The sequence below is a fragment of the Salmo trutta genome, chromosome 23 (assembly GCF_901001165.1).
Source record: "Salmo trutta chromosome 23, fSalTru1.1, whole genome shotgun sequence".
NCBI classification, from domain to species: Eukaryota; Metazoa; Chordata; class Actinopteri; order Salmoniformes; family Salmonidae; genus Salmo; species Salmo trutta.
Window position 1 is genome coordinate 44,257,997 of NC_042979.1, and position 18,439 is coordinate 44,276,435.

The 18,439-nt window shown below is 44.1% G+C and overlaps 1 protein-coding gene across 1 annotated transcript in view; it reads left to right on the forward strand.

The window, feature by feature from the left end:
- Positions 1 to 18,439, forward strand: part of fbn2a (fibrillin 2a) — a 190,817-nt gene that overhangs the window by 114,435 nt on the left and 57,943 nt on the right. Inside the window, exons 27-35 of the mRNA XM_029710481.1 lie at positions 1,849 to 1,974; positions 6,555 to 6,680; positions 7,455 to 7,577; positions 9,559 to 9,684; positions 10,297 to 10,422; positions 11,502 to 11,624; positions 15,419 to 15,541; positions 16,801 to 16,926; positions 17,647 to 17,769. Coding sequence (XP_029566341.1) covers positions 1,849 to 1,974; positions 6,555 to 6,680; positions 7,455 to 7,577; positions 9,559 to 9,684; positions 10,297 to 10,422; positions 11,502 to 11,624; positions 15,419 to 15,541; positions 16,801 to 16,926; positions 17,647 to 17,769 — 1,122 coding nt within the window. The remainder of the gene's footprint in view (positions 1 to 1,848; positions 1,975 to 6,554; positions 6,681 to 7,454; positions 7,578 to 9,558; positions 9,685 to 10,296; positions 10,423 to 11,501; positions 11,625 to 15,418; positions 15,542 to 16,800; positions 16,927 to 17,646; positions 17,770 to 18,439) is intronic.

The window sequence follows — 18,439 nt, forward strand, 5'->3', positions numbered from 1 at the left end:
AAGAAGATGAGTGTACATTTTCCCGCTGCGTCTTGGTCTCAACCCTACGACAACGAGAGGGTTGGAGTATGAGTCCAAATTAAGAAACGGAGCATGGAGGGTACATCTTTGTACATATTTTGAAGCAACGGAAAGTATGCAAAGAAATATGATGCGACCACATAAAAAAATGATGCAACATTTCTTGAAATCGATGGCGGCTATTATTTGAGCTGAAGTGAGAGAAAATACACTCTGGGTGTTTCTCAATATGCATTCTGCCGTGCTCTACACTCTCATGCTCCAAGTGCATTCTCCGACGACGTTCTCTTGAGTACATTTTTGTTAAGTGAACCGTCGTCCAGCCAGGACAATGGCAGTAGAGATGAAAGAAGATATACACAAAGAAACCGTTTTACGTTTTACATAAATATCAGCTAGCTTTATGTCCCTAATACAGTCCCTGGTTCGAATTCAGTCTGTATCACATCCGGACGTGATAGGGAGTCCCATAGGGCGGCGCACAGCGTCGTCCGGGTTTGGCCGGGGTAGGCCGTCATTGTCAATAAGAATTTGCTCTTGACTGACTTGCCTAGTTAAATAAATATGTGAATCGTAATAATGTACTGTAGCTAACCAGAAAGTTTAACAGGCCACAAATAATTGTTAGCTAGCTACCCACAAAGAATTGACATCTATCTGGCATAATACTAGTTTTAGCTCATTTTTGCCTCTTAAACTATCTGGTTAAATACATTAGTACGATTGCTTTACAGTTTGTGTTTATCTTGTTTCGTCTCTATTGCCATTGTTGTCCTGGTTGGAAGATGGTTCAGTGAATGGGTAAGTCCATAGTAAGTCCATAGTAAGTCAGAAGGGCTAACTGGCTAGCTAGCCACAAAGAATCGGTTGCTACCCATGCAGAATATACATCTACCTTGCATAACATTCGTTTTAGGTAAATTTTTTCCTGTTTAACTGGCTGGCTAGCTAGATTACAACGATTCACATATCTAGCTGATAATTATGAAGTAAAACGTTTGCTTTGTGTATATCTTGTTTCGTCTATTGTTGCCATTGTCCTGGCTGGAAGAACGTTCAGTAAATGGGGAGGCGAAGCGTGAGGTAATACAGTAAGGGGAGTGTGAGTGCTTCTCTGATGTATTGTTTAATGCATTCTCCACACTCTCGTCATGACGAAAACGTATTCAAGAGAACGTGGTGGGATAATGCACTCGCAGCATGAGTGTGTGGAGCGCGGTAGTGTCTCTCTCTATCTCTGCTTCATGTTTTACTCAGTATGGAATCACCTGAAACACAACAAAATACTATATATTCACGTTCTTCGACAACAACAAAACATCTAAAGAAGTGAGCATTTGGAGACAGTGGTCAGGTAAACAAAACCAAAGCATAGAATGCTGTCTTACCTTGTCCATAGACTGATTTTAGGCATGTGTAATACTACTAAAGCATATGTAGATGGTAAAAAGTTAACATCTGCAGCGCAGTAAAAATATTTGCATCGTCAAGGCATGTTTCAAAGTCACAGACTTGTGGATATATATATACTTTATCAATTTGAAAGGAATGAGGCAGTCCCATTCCTTTCATATTTGTTATTGAACCGATAGGACAGTAGAGAGGAATAGGAGGGGATTGAGTCAAAGGGCAGTGGACCGGTTTCGAGCCGACTCCGCCAACTCTGGCATATATGGTACCGAGGTCCGTGGCACTAACCACTGGACCACACAGGCCACCGTACAATGTGTTTTATTTAGAAAGGATAAGTGTTGGTGACATGTTAGGGAGTTTGTCATCCCGTGTGTTACTAATACTGAATTACCTGTTGTGTGTATGTTCTCTCAGACATAGACGAGTGTGAGCGGGACCAGTCCCTGTGTCGTGGGGGGTCTTGTGAGAACACAGAGGGCAGCTACGAGTGTGTTTGCCCCCAGGGACACCAGCTCACTGCGGACGGGGCAGTGTGCGAGGGTGAGTAAGCAACACTGTAAATGTTAGACCTCAGTACACATAACAAATACTGAACATTGTAACAAATACTGAGCAAAAAATAGACAGACCAAATGAACACACGACAGTTACTGAACATTTTAACTAATGTTTGTTACTTTACAATAATGTGCCAAATCCCAGTCTATATCATAAACATCATGACAAAATACTCAACAACACAGGGTTTTTAACAACAACATGCAGGGTTCTTCTCAACAACATGTAGGGTTCTTCTCAACAACATGCAGGGTTCTTCTCAACAACATGCAGGGTTCTTCTCATTAGACATGTAGGGTTCTTCTCATTAGACATGCAGGGTTCTTCTCAACAACATGCAGGGTTCTTCTCATTAGACATGCAGGGTTCTTCTCAACAACATGCAGGGTTTTTAACAACAACATGTAGGGTTCTTCTCAACAACATGTAGGGTTCTTCTCAACAACATGTAGGGTTCTTCTCAACAACATGTAGGGTTCTTCTCAACAACATGCAGGGTTCTTCTCAACAACATGCAGGTTCTTCTCATTAGACGTGTAGGGTTCTTCTCATTAGACGTGTAGGGTTCTTCTCATTAGACGTGTAGGGTTCTTCTCATTAGACGTGTAGGGTTCTTCTCATTAGACATGTAGGGTTCTTCTCATTAGACATGTAGAGTTCTTCTCATTAGACATGTAGAGTTCTTCTTATTAGACATGTAGGGTTCTTCTCATTAGACATGTAGAGTTCTTCTTATTAGACATGTAGGGTTCTTCTCATTAGACATGTAGGGTTCTTCTCATTAGACATGTAGGGTTCTTCTCAACAGACATGTAGGGTTCTTCTCATTAGACATGCAGGGTTCTTCTCATTAGACATGCAGGGTTCTTCTCAACAACATGCAGGGTTCTTCTCAACAGACATGTAGGGTTCTTCTCATTAGACATGTAAGGTTATAATCAGTGGTTGGAACCAAATGTATTTTCCAATCGTTTCGTTCTGAACAGAAGCACAATTTTTTTGTTCCGTTACACTGTTGCGACCAGCAAAATACATTTCTGAACCCCAAAATATGACCAGCTCATTAAACTACTTCACCAATCAGTGCGGACAGAGCAGGCAAGCTATCAGAACAGGATAAGACCCAGATGCAGACAGCTAGAGTCACAGATGTTTATTGACCCAAACACGGGGCAGGCAAAAGACAGGTCAAAGGCATGCAGAGGTCCGTAATCTAGGGCAGAGTCAATAAGGTACCGAACAGCAGGCAGGCACAGGGTCAGGACAGGCAGAGGTTCATAATAGGGTCAGAGTTAGGCAGGTACAGAACGGCAGGCAGGCTTGTGGTCAGGGCAAACAGAATGGCCAGAGCCGGGGAAACTAGGAAACAGAACTTGAGAAAGCAGGGAGACGGAATAACACGCTGGTAAGACCTGACAAAACAAGACGAACTGACAACAGACAGAGAACACAGGTATAAATACACTGGGGATAATGAGGAAGATGGGTGACACCTGGAGGGGGGTGGAGAGAAGCACAAAGACAGGTGAAACAGATCAGGGTGTGACATAAGCTAGTTTTTTACATGCGTGATGGACAGACAAGTGTAGCCTATGGCGCAAGATGTGACTGACATTTTTCTCTTGGGGAGAGAGCGAGAGAGGGTTGAGGAGGAGGCTTGAAGCGTTGGGCATCTTGTTATGACATGTATTATCTGAATTAGGCCCACAGAGTTATATCTACAGAGGTACGGCTTCTATGGAGGAACACACTGGCAAAGTGTAGGGTTCTCCTCAACAACATCTAGGGTTCTCCTCAACAGACGTCTAGGGTTCTTCTCATTAGACATGTAGGGTTCTCCTCAACAGACGTCTAGGGTTCTCCTCAACAACATCTAGGGTTCTCCTCAACAACATCTAGGGTTCTCCTCAACAGACGTCTAGGGTTCTCCTCAACAACATGTAGGGTTCTCCTCAACAACATGTAGGGTTCTCCTCAACAACATCTAGGGTTCTCCTCAACAACATGTAGGGTTCTCCTCAACAACATCTAGGGTTCTCCTCAACAGACGTCTAGGGTTCTCCTCATTAGACATGTAGGGTTCTCCTCATTAGACATGTAGGGTTCTCCACAACAGACGACTAGGGTTCTTCTCATTAGACATGTAGGGTTCTTCTCATTAGACATGTAGGGTTCTCCTCATTAGACATGTAGGGTTCTCCTCATTAGACATGTAGGGTTCTCCTCAACAACATCTAGGGTTCTCCTCAACAGACGTCTAGGGTTCTTCTCATTAGACATGTAGGGTTCTTCTCAACAGATTTGTAGGGTTCTTCTCAACAACATCTAGGGTTCTTCTCATTAGACATGTAGGGTTCTTCTCAACAGATGTGTAGGGTTCTTCTCAACAGATTTGTAGGGTTCTTCTCAACAACATCTAGGGTTCTTCTCATTAGACATGTAGGGTTCTTTTCAACAGACATGTAGGGTTCTTCTCAACAGATGTGTAGGGTTCTTCTCAACAGATTTGTAGGGTTCTTCTCAACAGATGTGTAGGGTTCTTCTCAACAACATCTAGGGTTCTTGTCATTAGACATGTAGGATTCTTCTCAACAGACGTGTAGAGTTCTTCTCAACAGATTTGTAGGGTTCTTCTCATTAGACATGTAGGGTTCTTTTCAACAGACATGTAGGGTTCTTCTCAACAGATTTGTAGGGTTCTTCTCAACAGATTTGTAGGGTTCTTCTCATTAGACATGTAGCGTTCTTCTCATTAGACATGTAGGATTCTTCTCATTAGACATGTAGGGTTCTTCTCATTAGACATGTAGGGTTCTTCTCATTAGACATGTAGGGTTCTTCTCATTGGACATGTAGGGTTCTTCTCAGCGGACATGTAGGGTTCTTCTCATTAGACATGTAGGGTTCTCCTCAACAACATGTAGGGTTCTCCTCAACAACATGTAGGGTTCTCCTCAACAGACGTCTAGGGTTCTCCTCATTAGACATGTAGGGTTCTCCTCATTAGACATGTAGGGTTCTCCACAACAGACGACTAGGGTTCTTCTCATTAGACATGTAGGGTTCTTCTCATTAGACATGTAGGGTTCTCCTCATTAGACATGTAGGGTTCTCCTCAACAACATCTAGGGTTCTCCTCAACAACATCTAGGGTTCTCCTCAACAGACGTCTAGGGTTCTTCTCATTAGACATGTAGGGTTCTTTTCAACAGACATGTAGGGTTCTTCTCAACAGATGTGTAGGGTTCTTCTCAACAGATTTGTAGGGTTCTTCTCAACAACATCTAGGGTTCTTCTCATTAGACATGTAGGGTTCTTTTCAACAGACATGTAGGGTTCTTCTCAACAGATGTGTAGGGTTCTTCTCAACAGATTTGTAGGGTTCTTCTCAACAGATGTGTAGGGTTCTTCTCAACAACATCTAGGGTTCTTGTCATTAGACATGTAGGATTCTTCTCAACAGACGTGTAGAGTTCTTCTCAACAGATTTGTAGGGTTCTTCTCATTAGACATGTAGGGTTCTTTTCAACAGACATGTAGGGTTCTTCTCAACAGATTTGTAGGGTTCTTCTCAACAGATTTGTAGGGTTCTTCTCAACAGATTTGTAGGGTTCTTCTCATTAGACATGTAGCGTTCTTCTCATTAGACATGTAGGATTCTTCTCATTAGACATGTAGGGTTCTTCTCATTAGACATGTAGGGTTCTTCTCATTAGACATGTAGGGTTCTTCTCATTAGACATGTAGGGTTCTTCTCAGCGGACATGTAGGGTTCTTCTCATTAGACATGTAGGATTTTTCGCATCACGCAAATCCATTTTTCTGGACACAGGATGAAGTCAGCGTAAATTTGTAAAATACTAAAGGTACGTAAAATGTTGTTGCCCTCAGTCCAGCCTCTCTCAGCCTATTGCGGACAGTCTGAGCACTGATGGAGGGATTGTGCGTTCCTAGTGTAACTCGGGCAATTGTTGTTGCCATCCTGTACCTGTCCCGCAGGTGTGATGTTCGGATGTACCGATCCTGTGCAGGTGTTGTTACACGTGGTCTGCCACTGTGACGACGATCAGCTGTCCGTCCTGTCTCCCTGTAGCGCTGTCTTAGGCGTCTAACAGTACGGACAGTGCAATTTATTGCCTTGGCCACATCTGCAGTCCTGATGCCTGCTTGCAGCATGCCTAAGGCACGTTCACGCAGATGATCAGGGACCCTGGGCATCTTTCTTTTGGTGTTTTTCAGAGTCAGTAGAAAGGCCTCTTTAGTGTCCTAAGTTTTCATAACTGTGACTTTAATTGCCTACCGTCTGTAAGCTATTAGTGTCTTAACGACCGTTCCACAGGTGCATGTTCATTAATTGTTTATGGTTCATTGAACAAGCATGGGAAACAGTGTTTAAACCCTTTACAATGAAGACCTGTGAAGTTATTTGGATTTTTACGAATTATCTTTGAAAGACAGTGTCCTGAAAAGGGACGTTTCTTTTTTTGCTGAGTTTATTTCGATATCTTTATTTACATTTTTTTTGTCATTTAGCATGTGTTCACAACTGTTATCTCACACAGATTACAACGAGTGCGAGCAGAGCGTCAGCTTGTGTCGGAACGGCCAGTGTGTGAATGTGGCCGGTACCTACCACTGCTCATGTGACTCTGGTTACCAAGCAACTCCTGACAGACAGAGCTGCGTAGGTATGGTCATTAAACTCTACCTTACAACATAAAAGATGAGTCATTTGTTATATATGATCTCATGCTACGTGCCATTTACTCAGGCTTACATGTTCTAAAGTTCAATTTTTATTTTGTACTCTTGAGAAATCAATCTTAGAGCTATTACATTCAATAACATGCTAGCTAACATGTCATGCTAGCTATTTATTACATTCAATAACATGCTAGCTAACATGTCATGCTAGCTATTTATTACATTCAATAACATGCTAGCTATTTATTACATTCAATAACATGCTAGCTAACATGTCATGCTCGCTATTTATTACATTCAATAACATGCTAGCTAACATGTCATGCTAGCTATTTATTACATTCAATAACATGCTAGCTAACATGTCATGCTAGCTATTAATTACATTAAATAACATGCTAGCTAACATGTCATGCTAGCTATTTATTACATTCAATAACATGCTAGCTAACATGTCATGCTAGCTATTAATTACATTAAATAACATGCTAGCTAACATGTCATGCTCGCTATTTACTACATTCAATAACATGCTAGCTAACATGTCATGCTAGCTATTTATTGCATTCAATAACATGCTAGCTATTTATTACATTACACCGTAGGAAATTACTTTTATTGAGTATTGCTTCACATAGAATAAACAATTACACCTGTGAGAGGGTAGATACGTTGTTTCACCTGTTTCCGTAAGTTGTTCCTAACCTGTTTTCCTTAGTTTTCATTCAGTAAGACCAACTGTGTGTGCGTTTTTTCAGATATTGATGAGTGTACCATTGAGAATGGCGGCTGTGACCTGCACTGCACTAACTCAGAGGGGAGTTATAAGTGTAGCTGCAACAATGGCTATGCACTGATGACAGACGAGAGAAGCTGCTCTGGTAAACACATCCTTTCAATTCCCATCTACTCTAAACAGTCTGTGCTACCTGGTTACTCTAAACAGTCTGTAATACCTGGTTACTATATACTGTCTGTAATACTTGGTTACTCTATACAGTCTGTACTACCTGGTTACTCTATACAGTCTATACTACCTGGTTACTATATACAGTATATAATACCTGGTTACTCTATACAGTCTGTACTACCTGGTTACTATATACAGTATATAATACCTGGTTACTCTATACAGTCTGTACTACCTGGTTACTCTATACAGTCTGTACTACCTGGTTACTCTATACAGTCTGTAATACCTGGTTACTATATACAGTCTGTACTACCTGGTTACTATATACAGTATATAATACCTGGTTACTATATACAGTCTATACTACCTGGTTACTATATACAGTCTGTACTACCTGGTTACTATATACAGTCTATACTACCTGGTTACTATATACAGTCTATACTACCTGGTTACTATATACAGTCTATACTACCTGGTTACTATATACAGTATATAATACCTGGTTACTCTATACAGTCTATACTACCTGGTTACTATATACAGTATATAATACCTGGTTACTATATACAGTCTATACTACCTGGTTACTATATACAGTCTGTACTACCTGGTTACTCTATACAGTCTATACTACCTGGTTACTATATACAGTATATAATACCTGGTTACTCTATACAGTATGTGAGTAAAACACATTTACATTTACATTTAAGTCATTTAGCAGACGCTCTTATCCAGAGCGACTTACAAATTGGTGCATTCACCTTATGATATCCAGTGGAACAACCACTTTACACCTGGTTACTTAATTTGTCAAATTCCATTCATAAAGTTCAAATGGAACTGACCCCACTGTTAAAGACAACATTTCAAAATAAGGGCGTAATGCAATCCCAACACTTCCATAACCCTAGCTCTCTGTGTGATATATTCATACAAGCAATATTGATACCACCTGTAGTACACAGTGAACAGTATAGCCACCTGTCCTGTATGTAATCCCTAATTCTGGCCTCCCCATTCCAGCCTAAAGTGCCTGGATGGTATTGTGTAAAGGTATACAGAGTCTAGGGCAGCCCTCACTCTTACTTCAGTCAGACAGATGGACAAACAGTCAGACAGTCAGACAGACAGACAGTCAGACAGCCAGTCAGACAGCCAGTCAGCCAGACGGACAGTCAGACAGACAGTCAGACAGCCAGACGGACAGACAGTGAGCCAGTCAGCCAGTCAGACAGACAGTCAGCCAGACGGACAGTGAGCCAGTCAGTCAGACAGTCAGACAGACAGACAGACAAACAGACAGAAAGTCAGACATACAGACAGCCAGTCAGCCAGTCATATAGACAGCCAGCCAGACGGACAGCCAGTCAGCCAATCAGCCAGTCAGACATACAGACAGACAGACATACAGTCATACAGACAGTCAGACAGTCAAACAGACAGAAAGTCAGCCAGTCAGATAGTCAAACAGACAGAAAGTCAGACATACAACCAGTCAGCCTGGCTGACTGAAGTTGACTTTCTACTCAGCTGCTCACCGGCTGTTCTGTCTAGTGCACTCTACTAATGTTCGCTCTTTTTTTCACTCTCACTCACTCTCTCTTTCTCTTTCTTTTTCTCTTTCCCTCCTCTCTCTCACTTTCTCTCGCTCTCTCTCTCTCACTCTCTCATTCTCTATCGCGCTCTCTCTCTATCGCTCTATCTATCTTTCTTTCTCTCTCTCTCTCTCTCTCTCTCTCTCTCTAACTTTGTCTTTTATACCCTCCCTCCCTCACTTGCTGTCCTTCTCTCTTGTTTTTCTTACTCTCTCTCTCCCCCAACTCACTCTACTTTCTGCATTTCTCTCCTTCTTTTTTACTCCTCCCTGCCATCTCCCCCATGTTCTTCTCCCTTTCTTCCCCCTCCCTCTCCCTCACTTCCCCCTCCTCCCTCTCTCTCTCCAGATGTAGATGAGTGTGAGCAGGAGCCTGACATATGTGATGGAGGACAGTGCACTAACATCCCAGGGGAGTACCACTGTCTGTGCTACGACGGCTTTATGGCTGCCCTGAACATGAGGCTCTGCATAGGTATCCACACACACACACACACACACACACACACACACACACACACACACACACACACACACACACACACACAGACACACACACTCATACACACACGGTTACACGGGAGCACACACACACACATACAAACACAGATACACACACGTCTGCACTCATACACACACGTGTGCACGTGAACACGGGAGCACACGTGCGCACAGACACACACATATCAGATCATATGGTGTGGCTAAAAAGGTTCATGTCAAGAATGTAGGCTTACATTGAACACCACACAAATGTTAATGTAGTCTTTGTCATAGAAATCACTCTGGTAGGCCTACATTATGTTCACATAGCCACGGTAGCCTCTGTCTAAATCTATAAATGTTCAAAGTAAACGTGCGTCGAAAGTTGCACAGAATGCTGACAAGACCTGAAATTTGATCGGTGCCAGATAAGATTTATAACTACTCCCTCTCCTCCTCTTCCCTAACTTCCTCCTCCTCCCTCTCTTCCTCCTCCTTCTCTTCCTTCTCCTCCTCCCTCTCTTCCTCCTCCCATCCTCCCGCTCCTCCTCCCACTCCTCCTCCTCCCGCTCCTCCTCTTCCTCCCCCTCTCCTCCTTCTCCAGATGTGAATGAGTGTGACCTGAACTCCAACATCTGTATGCACGGCGAGTGCGAGAACACCAAGGGATCGTTCATCTGCCACTGTCAGCCTGGCTACTCAGTCAAGAAGGGGACTTCTGGGTGTACAGGTGAGAGAGAGTCAAATCTTCCTGCCACAATATCTAAGCCAATAGGACAACATTGTTGATGAACATTCGCAAATCAACTTGATTGGAGGTACACAACACACTCACCGCCTCTCGTCATGAGCCGTCCGGCCGTTACCAAGAACCACATACTGGATTTTTAACAGGGTCGTAGGAGATTTCAGAGTAGCGTTAAGTGACCATTGTACTTAAAACACTTTTATTAAATGTATAATTTTTCGCCCTTGCGTGCACATTTCCGTCTATTAAGAACCAACGATGTGCTACCTTTTTGCTAACATCTTTTCAGACGAATCTCACAGAGTTCTATCTAACCGGGTCGAGCAACTTGATTTCTCAGCAACAACACAGCTGTTGCTGCCTGCAACAGGCTGACAGTCATAAGAAGTGGCTGAGAACAAACCTAGGCTACTGCAGATAGCTAGCTATATGGTGGTATTCAAGATGAGGACAATCATTTAATGCAAACAGACATTTTGATTAGTTAGCTAGCTAACTTTAGCTAACGTTGAAAGTTAAGCTGCTAGCCTCTGTATCTAGTTAACGAACAGGCAAAGAAAGGTAGCTAGTTATGTTTGTTTATAGAAGGTTTTTACTCAATTAACTTTAACCATTAGCTATAGCTTGTTGAATAACCTTCAGGGTATTTGGTACATATGAGTACCACAATGAAGATGTAGAGTGTTGGAACTATATTCTTGTATTCAGTAAAGTATTTGAAGAGATGCCAAGACTGTGCAAAGTTGTCATCAAGGCAAAGGGTGGCTACTTTGAAGAATCTCAAATCTCAAATATATTTTGATTTGTTTAACACTTTTTTTGGTTACTACATGATTCCATATGTGTTATTTCATAGTTTTGATGTCTTCACTATTATTACACAATGTAGAAAATAGTACAAATAAAGAAAAACCCTTGAATTAGTAGGTGTGTCCAAACTTTTGACTGGTACTGTATATCAACATTAACTATAGATTTATTGAAATTCATGAAAGTAAATATGTCTGGCTTCTGTGAGACGTCCTGTATTGGAATTGCTGAATGTCACTCCTTCTGTGTAGACATGGATGAGTGTGAGATCGGGGCTCACAACTGTGACGTCAACGCCAACTGTGTCAACACCCCCGGGGACTTCCGCTGTTCCTGCCGTGTCGGCTGGGTGGGCGACGGAATCAACTGTATAGGTAGGCCCTCAGCCTCCAACCTCCATCTGCTCAGTCCATACACTTCAATCCATACACTGAATTTATACACTTTCCACTGGCTCAGACACTAGACAAAAAAAAGGAACTGTATGAGGGGAAAAATAAATCATGATCAATCAATCAACTTCTCTGCAAAACACAATATACATCAAAGGTTGCAAATGTGTGTTCAGATCTTCATCAGAGCCTTGACAGGGATTCAGTCGGTTTCTGGCAAACTAGCTACTGTATGTATGGCCCTTCAAACATCTTGCACTTGGCTGCTAGCTGGAGCAGGTTTGCTCAGCTGATCTAACATGGTTTGCCATAGCAACCGGTGCGTCATAGCTACCGAGAGCGGAGTGATTTTCAGAATTAGGAGCTAATGTCAGGTGGATGGGCAAAATCTAGATTTTTAGAGATCAGTTCCACGTTCCTATGAAACATATCGGTTGAGGGACGAGCGTCTCGTAGGAGTGACGCCATCTGACGTGAGACAATGATTGGCTAGTTCACACAGTCAACATTCCTTTTGAACTGTGAATCGAGGTAGAAAAGAGGATGAAATAGGGTTCAAAGGTCAGATGAACACAACAATCAGCACAACAATCATCCCCTTTCATAAGCAGAAGACTACTTGATCATTTTCATTGCAGGGAAATTACTTTTTGCTTTTACCCCACTCCCCGATACACAAACACATACAGCTATGGTGCAGTCAGCTGTGGTTCAGTCAGCCATGTTGCAGTCAGCCGTGGTGCAGTCAGCCATGTTGCAGTCAGCTATGGTGCAGTCAGCTATGGATCAGTCAGCTATGGATCAGTCAGCTATGGATCAGTCAGCTATGTTGCAGTCAGCTATGTTGCAGTCAGCTATGGTGCAGTCAGCCATGGTGCAGTCAGCCATGGTGCAGTCAGCCATGGATCAGTCAGCTATGGTGCAGTCAGCTATGTTGCAGTCAGCTATGGATCAGTCAGCCATGGTGCAGTCAGCTATGTTGCAGTCAGCTATGGATCAGTCAGCTATGGATCAGTCAGCCATGTTGCAGTCAGCCATGGTGCAGTCAGCCATGTTGCAGTCAGCCATGTTGCAGTCAGCCATGGATCAGTCAGCTATGGATCAGTCAGCCATGGTGCAGTCAGCCATGGATCAGTCAGCTATGGTGCAGTCAGCTATGGTGCAGTCAGCTATGTTGCAGTCAGCTATGGATCAGTCAGCCATGGTGCAGTCAGCTATGTTGCAGTCAGCTATGGATCAGTCAGCTATGGTGCAGTCAGCCATGTATCAGTCAGCCATGGTGCAGTCAGCTATAGTGCAGTCAGCCACGGTGCAGTCAGCCATGTTGCAGTCAGCCATGTTGCAGTCAGCCATGGATCAGTCAGCTATGGATCAGTCAGCTATGGTGCAGTCAGCCACGGTGCAGTCAGCTATAGTGCAGTCAGCTATGGATCAGTCAGCCATGGTGCAGTCAGCTATAGTGCAGTGTCGTGTCTTTGGCTATGCCGGATTAAGTGATATGACATGCTAACTTATAAAATTATTTCTCTGTAATTAATATTACCTGATTAAGCTAATCATGTAAATGTAATTAACTAGAAAGTCGGGGCACCACAGAAGAACGTTTATAGAGCTGTTATCTTCCGAATAAACTCTTAAAATACTTAGTAATATTTTACATCGATAGCAGTCAATATTAACCCTTATCTTATTTTCAGTCTCATCATGAAAGTTGTAAATTCTTGGTTATCTTCACGAACCCTGGCTAACAAGTTGAATCAGCAATACAAAATTGGGTTTAATTATTTATTTACTAAATACCTAACTAACCACACAGAATTACAAATACACAGAATACAATGATGTCATACAGAAAACGTCCTGGTGAACGGAGCCTGTATCATGGCTGGTTACACAAAGGAAAAGGGGGTTGGGCTTGAATGAAAGAGCGGGAAGACTTAGGAACGAAGAAACAGCAGCTATGCTATCGTAAATACATTATATTATGCATTCTAAATTACCGCCCATTTGGAAAAGGAAAATGCAATAAATATTTACTCTGAGCTGCGCTTCGGTAGATTGGTCGTAGATGCTGGCCGGGTTGGCCAACCGATCTTCCTGTAGTGGAAGAATGTCAATGGTGGTAAATTGGATACGTGGTGGTATCTTCGTCTGGTTGTTAGACTGGATCCGTCGTCCGTCCTTTCCTAGCCCACGTTAGCAGCGGCTAACTCAACGGCTAGGAAGTATCACTTCTGTAGTGAATAAGCTCAAAGTTCATACCATTCGCCATCAAAGCTCACGCCGAGGTTGGCTTAGTTCTGTCCTTGATATGGTTTAGTTAACATGTGTGTCCTTCTGACGTCGAGGCTGCAGTCCTCCCGTACTGGAACCCACTGAATGTATTTTCGTCCAAAGCTTATATAGTAGAGAGGGGGGAAGGAGGCGCCCCATCGTTTATAACCCCATGTCTCTTCACAGGGTTGGCCACTGATCGGCAGGGCACTTTCCTTATGAAAACCCAATTCTCTCATTTGGAAGCTAAAATTACATTTATTCTCCTAACAAACAATTTCAATATCAAACATTTCAATTGCATAACAATTCCATGTGACTCTGATAACTAGAGGGTGTATACTTTCTCAGGTACAGCTTATGTCGTCCTGTCATCAATCATAATGTCTCAGATAACAATGAACTGACATACATACTCATTACGTTATCAAGCATATTTCCAACTGGTTTTATTATCAAAAGATGGTTCCTTTTCCCCATTTGTTTGATGTTCCCAGACTCTCTATATTTAACACAGGCTATTCCAGTCCTTCAGTAGGGTCAGAGAGAGAGGGGAAGGGAGAAGGTATTTATGGGGGGGTCATAAACCTTACCCACAGGCCAACGTCATGACAGCAGTCAGCTATGGATCAGTCAGCCATGGTGCAGTCAGCCATGGTGCAGTCAGCCATGGTGCAGTCAGCCGTGGTGCAGTCAGCCGTGGTGCAGTCAGCCGTGGTGCAGTCAGCTGTGGTGCAGTCAGCTATGTTGCACTCAGCTACGGTGCAGTCAGCCATGTTGCAGTCAGCCTTAGTGCAGTCAGCCATGGTGCAGTCAGCCATGTGGCAGTCAGCCTTAGTGCACTCAGCTACGTTGCAGTCAGCCATGTTGCAGTCAGCCTTAGTGCAGTCAGCCACGGTGCACTCAGCTATGGATCAGTCAGCCATGTTGCAGTCAGCCTTAGTGCAGTCAGCCATGGTGCAGTCAGCTATGGATCAGTCAGCTATGTTGCAGTCAGCCATGGTGCAGTCAGCTATGTGCAGTCAGCCATGGAGCAGTCAGCTATGTTGCAGTCAGCTATGGATCAGTCAGCTATGGTGCAGTCAGCTATGTTGCAGTCAGCCGTAGTGCAGTCAGCTATGTTGCAGTCAGCTATGGATCAGTCAGCCGTGGTGCAGTCAGTCATGTTGCAGTCAGCCATGTTGCAGTCAGCCATGGCGCAGTCAGCCATGGCGCAGTCAGCTATGTTGCAGTCAGCCATGTAGCAGTAAGCTATAGATCAGTCAGCCATGTTGCAGTCAGCCATGTTGCAGTTTGGAGCCTTGCTCAAGGCTCTGATACAATCCATTCTGGAAATGAATTTGTATTAGCTAGGATTCATCTCATGTATCGAAAATATAGCAAAATAAGAATGAATACTCTTTCTATACGGAAATTAGTTGCTAGACATTTTCTGATTGGACCGATTTGAACTTGTGTAGAGCCCTAGTCCAGTGGTGAGTGTGTGTGTGTGTGTATTGTAGATATGGATGAGTGCACCAATGGGACGAGCCACTGCAGTGCCAACGCCAAGTGTCTGAACACACCCGGATCCTACCGCTGCGCCTGCGCTGAGGGCTTCACTGGAGACGGCTTCACCTGTTCAGGTAACACACTCACACTCTGTCTACACTGAGTATACTGAACATTAAGAACACCTTAATATTGACTTGCATCACCCCTTTTGCCCTCAGAAAAGACTTAATTCGTTGGGGATGCTGGCCCATGTTGACTCCAATGCTTCCCACAGTTGTGTCAAGTTGGCTGGCTATCCTTTGGGTGGTGGATCATTCTTGATACACACAGGAAACTGTTGAGCGTGAAAAACCCTGTAGTGTTGCAGTTCTTGACACAAACCGGTGCGCCTGACACCTACTACCATACCCCGTTCAAAGGCACTTCAATCTTTTGTCTCCCCTTCATCTATACTGATTGAAGTGGATTTAACAAGTGACATCAGTAAGGGACCATAGGTTCCACCTGGATTCACCTGGTCACGCTATGTCATGGAAAGAACAGGTGTTCTTAATGTTTTGTACACTCAGTGTATATTACCATGGTAACCGTTAAACAGCTGCAGAGAGTTGGCTTGTCCATATTGTCCATGCTACTGTTGGTGTTCATGTCATAACCAGTGTTAGGTACTGTTATGTACTGTGTTCAGGTAATAACCAATGCTATGTCCATATATTTTCACATTCAGTTAATTGAATTCTCTTAAATGCTTTATTTGTAAATAAATAGATGTTTGTGTATAGTCATTTAGTAGAGGCTTTTAACCAAAGCAACACATTCCTCCCCGACCCTCTGACCCTCTGACCCAGGGATCACCAATACGTTCTAACTCTCTGACCCTCTGACCCTCTAACTCTCTGACCCTCTAACTCTCTGACCCTCTGACCCTCTGACCCTCTGACCCAGGGATCATCAACACATTCTAACTCTCTGACCCTCTGACCCTCTGACCCTCTGACTCTCTGACTCTCTGACTCTCTGACTCTCTGACTCTCTGACCCTCTGACCCAGGGATCATCAACACATTCTAACTCTCTGACCCTCTGACTCTCTGACCCTCTGACTCTCTGACTCTCTGACTCTCTGACCCTCTGACCCAGGGATCATCAACACATTCTAACTCTCTGACCCTCTGACCCTCTGACCCTCTGACTCTCTGACTCTCTGACCCTCTGACCCAGGAATCATCAACACTTTCCGACCCTCTGACCCTCTAACTCTCCAACCCTCTAACCCATCTCAACCATGGATGTATGGGCATTGGCCTATATAACAATTCAATGTCCTTCTCCGTCACTGAATTGTCTTGAAGATATGATTTTAACCCTGTTTGATCCCTATGCGGTGACAGACGAGGATGAGTGTGCAGAGAACGTGAATCTGTGTGAGAACGGCCAGTGTCTCAACACCCTGGGGGGTTACCGCTGTGAGTGTGAGATGGGCTTCACCCCTGCTCCGGACAGCCGCACCTGCCAAGGTGAGTCAATGGTCCTGTCCCCTATCTATCTCACAGTCCATTCAAAATGTTAAACTGATCCCAGGTCAGCGTCAAGTGGCAACTTAACCCTACGTGTCGTGTAGAGCACCACCCTAATATCCAATTAATTCAACACCTGTACAAGAAGTTTTGTGGCAAATACATAACAATACCAGTACAATACTACATTTCCCCTAAGGACGTCATTTGGAACACGAGTGCAATGACATACTGTACACCCTTAAATGAAATTGTATTGGTCACATACACATGGTTAGCAGATGTTATTGCGAGTGTAACAAAATGCTTGTGCTTCTAGTTCCGACAGTGCAGTAATATCTAACAAGTAATCTAATAAATTCCACGACAACTACCTAATACACACAAATCTAAGAAAAGGAATGGAATAAGAATATATACATAGAAATATATGGATGAGCAATGACAGAGCAGCATAGGCAAGATGCAATAGATGGTATAAAATACAGTATATACATACAGTATGAGATGAGTAATGTAAGATATGTGAACATTATTAAAGTGGCATTATTAAAGTGACTAGTAATCTATTTATTAAAGTGGCCAATATGTGTGTGTGTACACACTGTGTGTACTTTGGACAGGCTAAATATGAATAACTGCATATATACATTAAGATAATATCCATGAATAAGAAAAAGTTAAATGTGTTGATTGTGTTGTCTCTTGCTGACTCTGCAGATATTGACGAGTGCACCTTCCAGAATATCTGTGTGTTTGGCACGTGTAAGAACATCCCCGGCATGTTCCGCTGTATCTGTAACGACGGCTATGAGCTGGACCGCTCTGGAGGCAACTGTACAGGTATGACATGACCGTCTGACGGTCTGGCTGGCTAGCTGGCTCTGGCTGGTTGTCTGGCTCTGGCTGGCTGGCTCGCTCATGCTGCCCTGGCTCCGGCTGGGAGGCGCTGGCTGTCTGGCTGGCTAGCTAGCTCTGGCTAGTTGGCTGGCTCTGGCTGGTTGGCTGGCTATGGCTGGTTGGCTGGCTCTGGCTGGCTGGCTGGCTCGCTCTGGCTGGCTGGCTGGCTCTGGCTAGTTGGCTGGCTCTGGCTAGCTGGCTGGCTGGCTGGCTGACTGGCTGGCTCTGGCTGGCTGGCTGGCTCTGGCTGGCTGGCTGGCTCTGGCTGGCTGGCTGGCTCTGGCTGGGAGGCTCTGGCTGGCTGGCTGGCTGGCTGGCTAGCTAGCTCTGGCTAGTTGGCTGGCTCTGGCTGGCTGGCTGGTTGGCTGGCTGGCTGACTGGCTGGCTGGCTGACTGGCTGGCTCTGGCTGGCTGGCTCTGGCTGACTGGCTCTGGCTGGCTGACTGGCTGGCTCTGGCTGGCTGGCTCTGGCTGGTTGGCTGGCTGGCTCTGGCTGGCTCTGGCTAGTTGGCTGGCGCTGGCTTACTGGCTGGCTCTGGCTGGCTGGCTCTGGCTGACTGGCTGGCTGGTTGGCTGGCTGACTCTGGCTGGCTGACTGGCTGGCTCTGGCTGG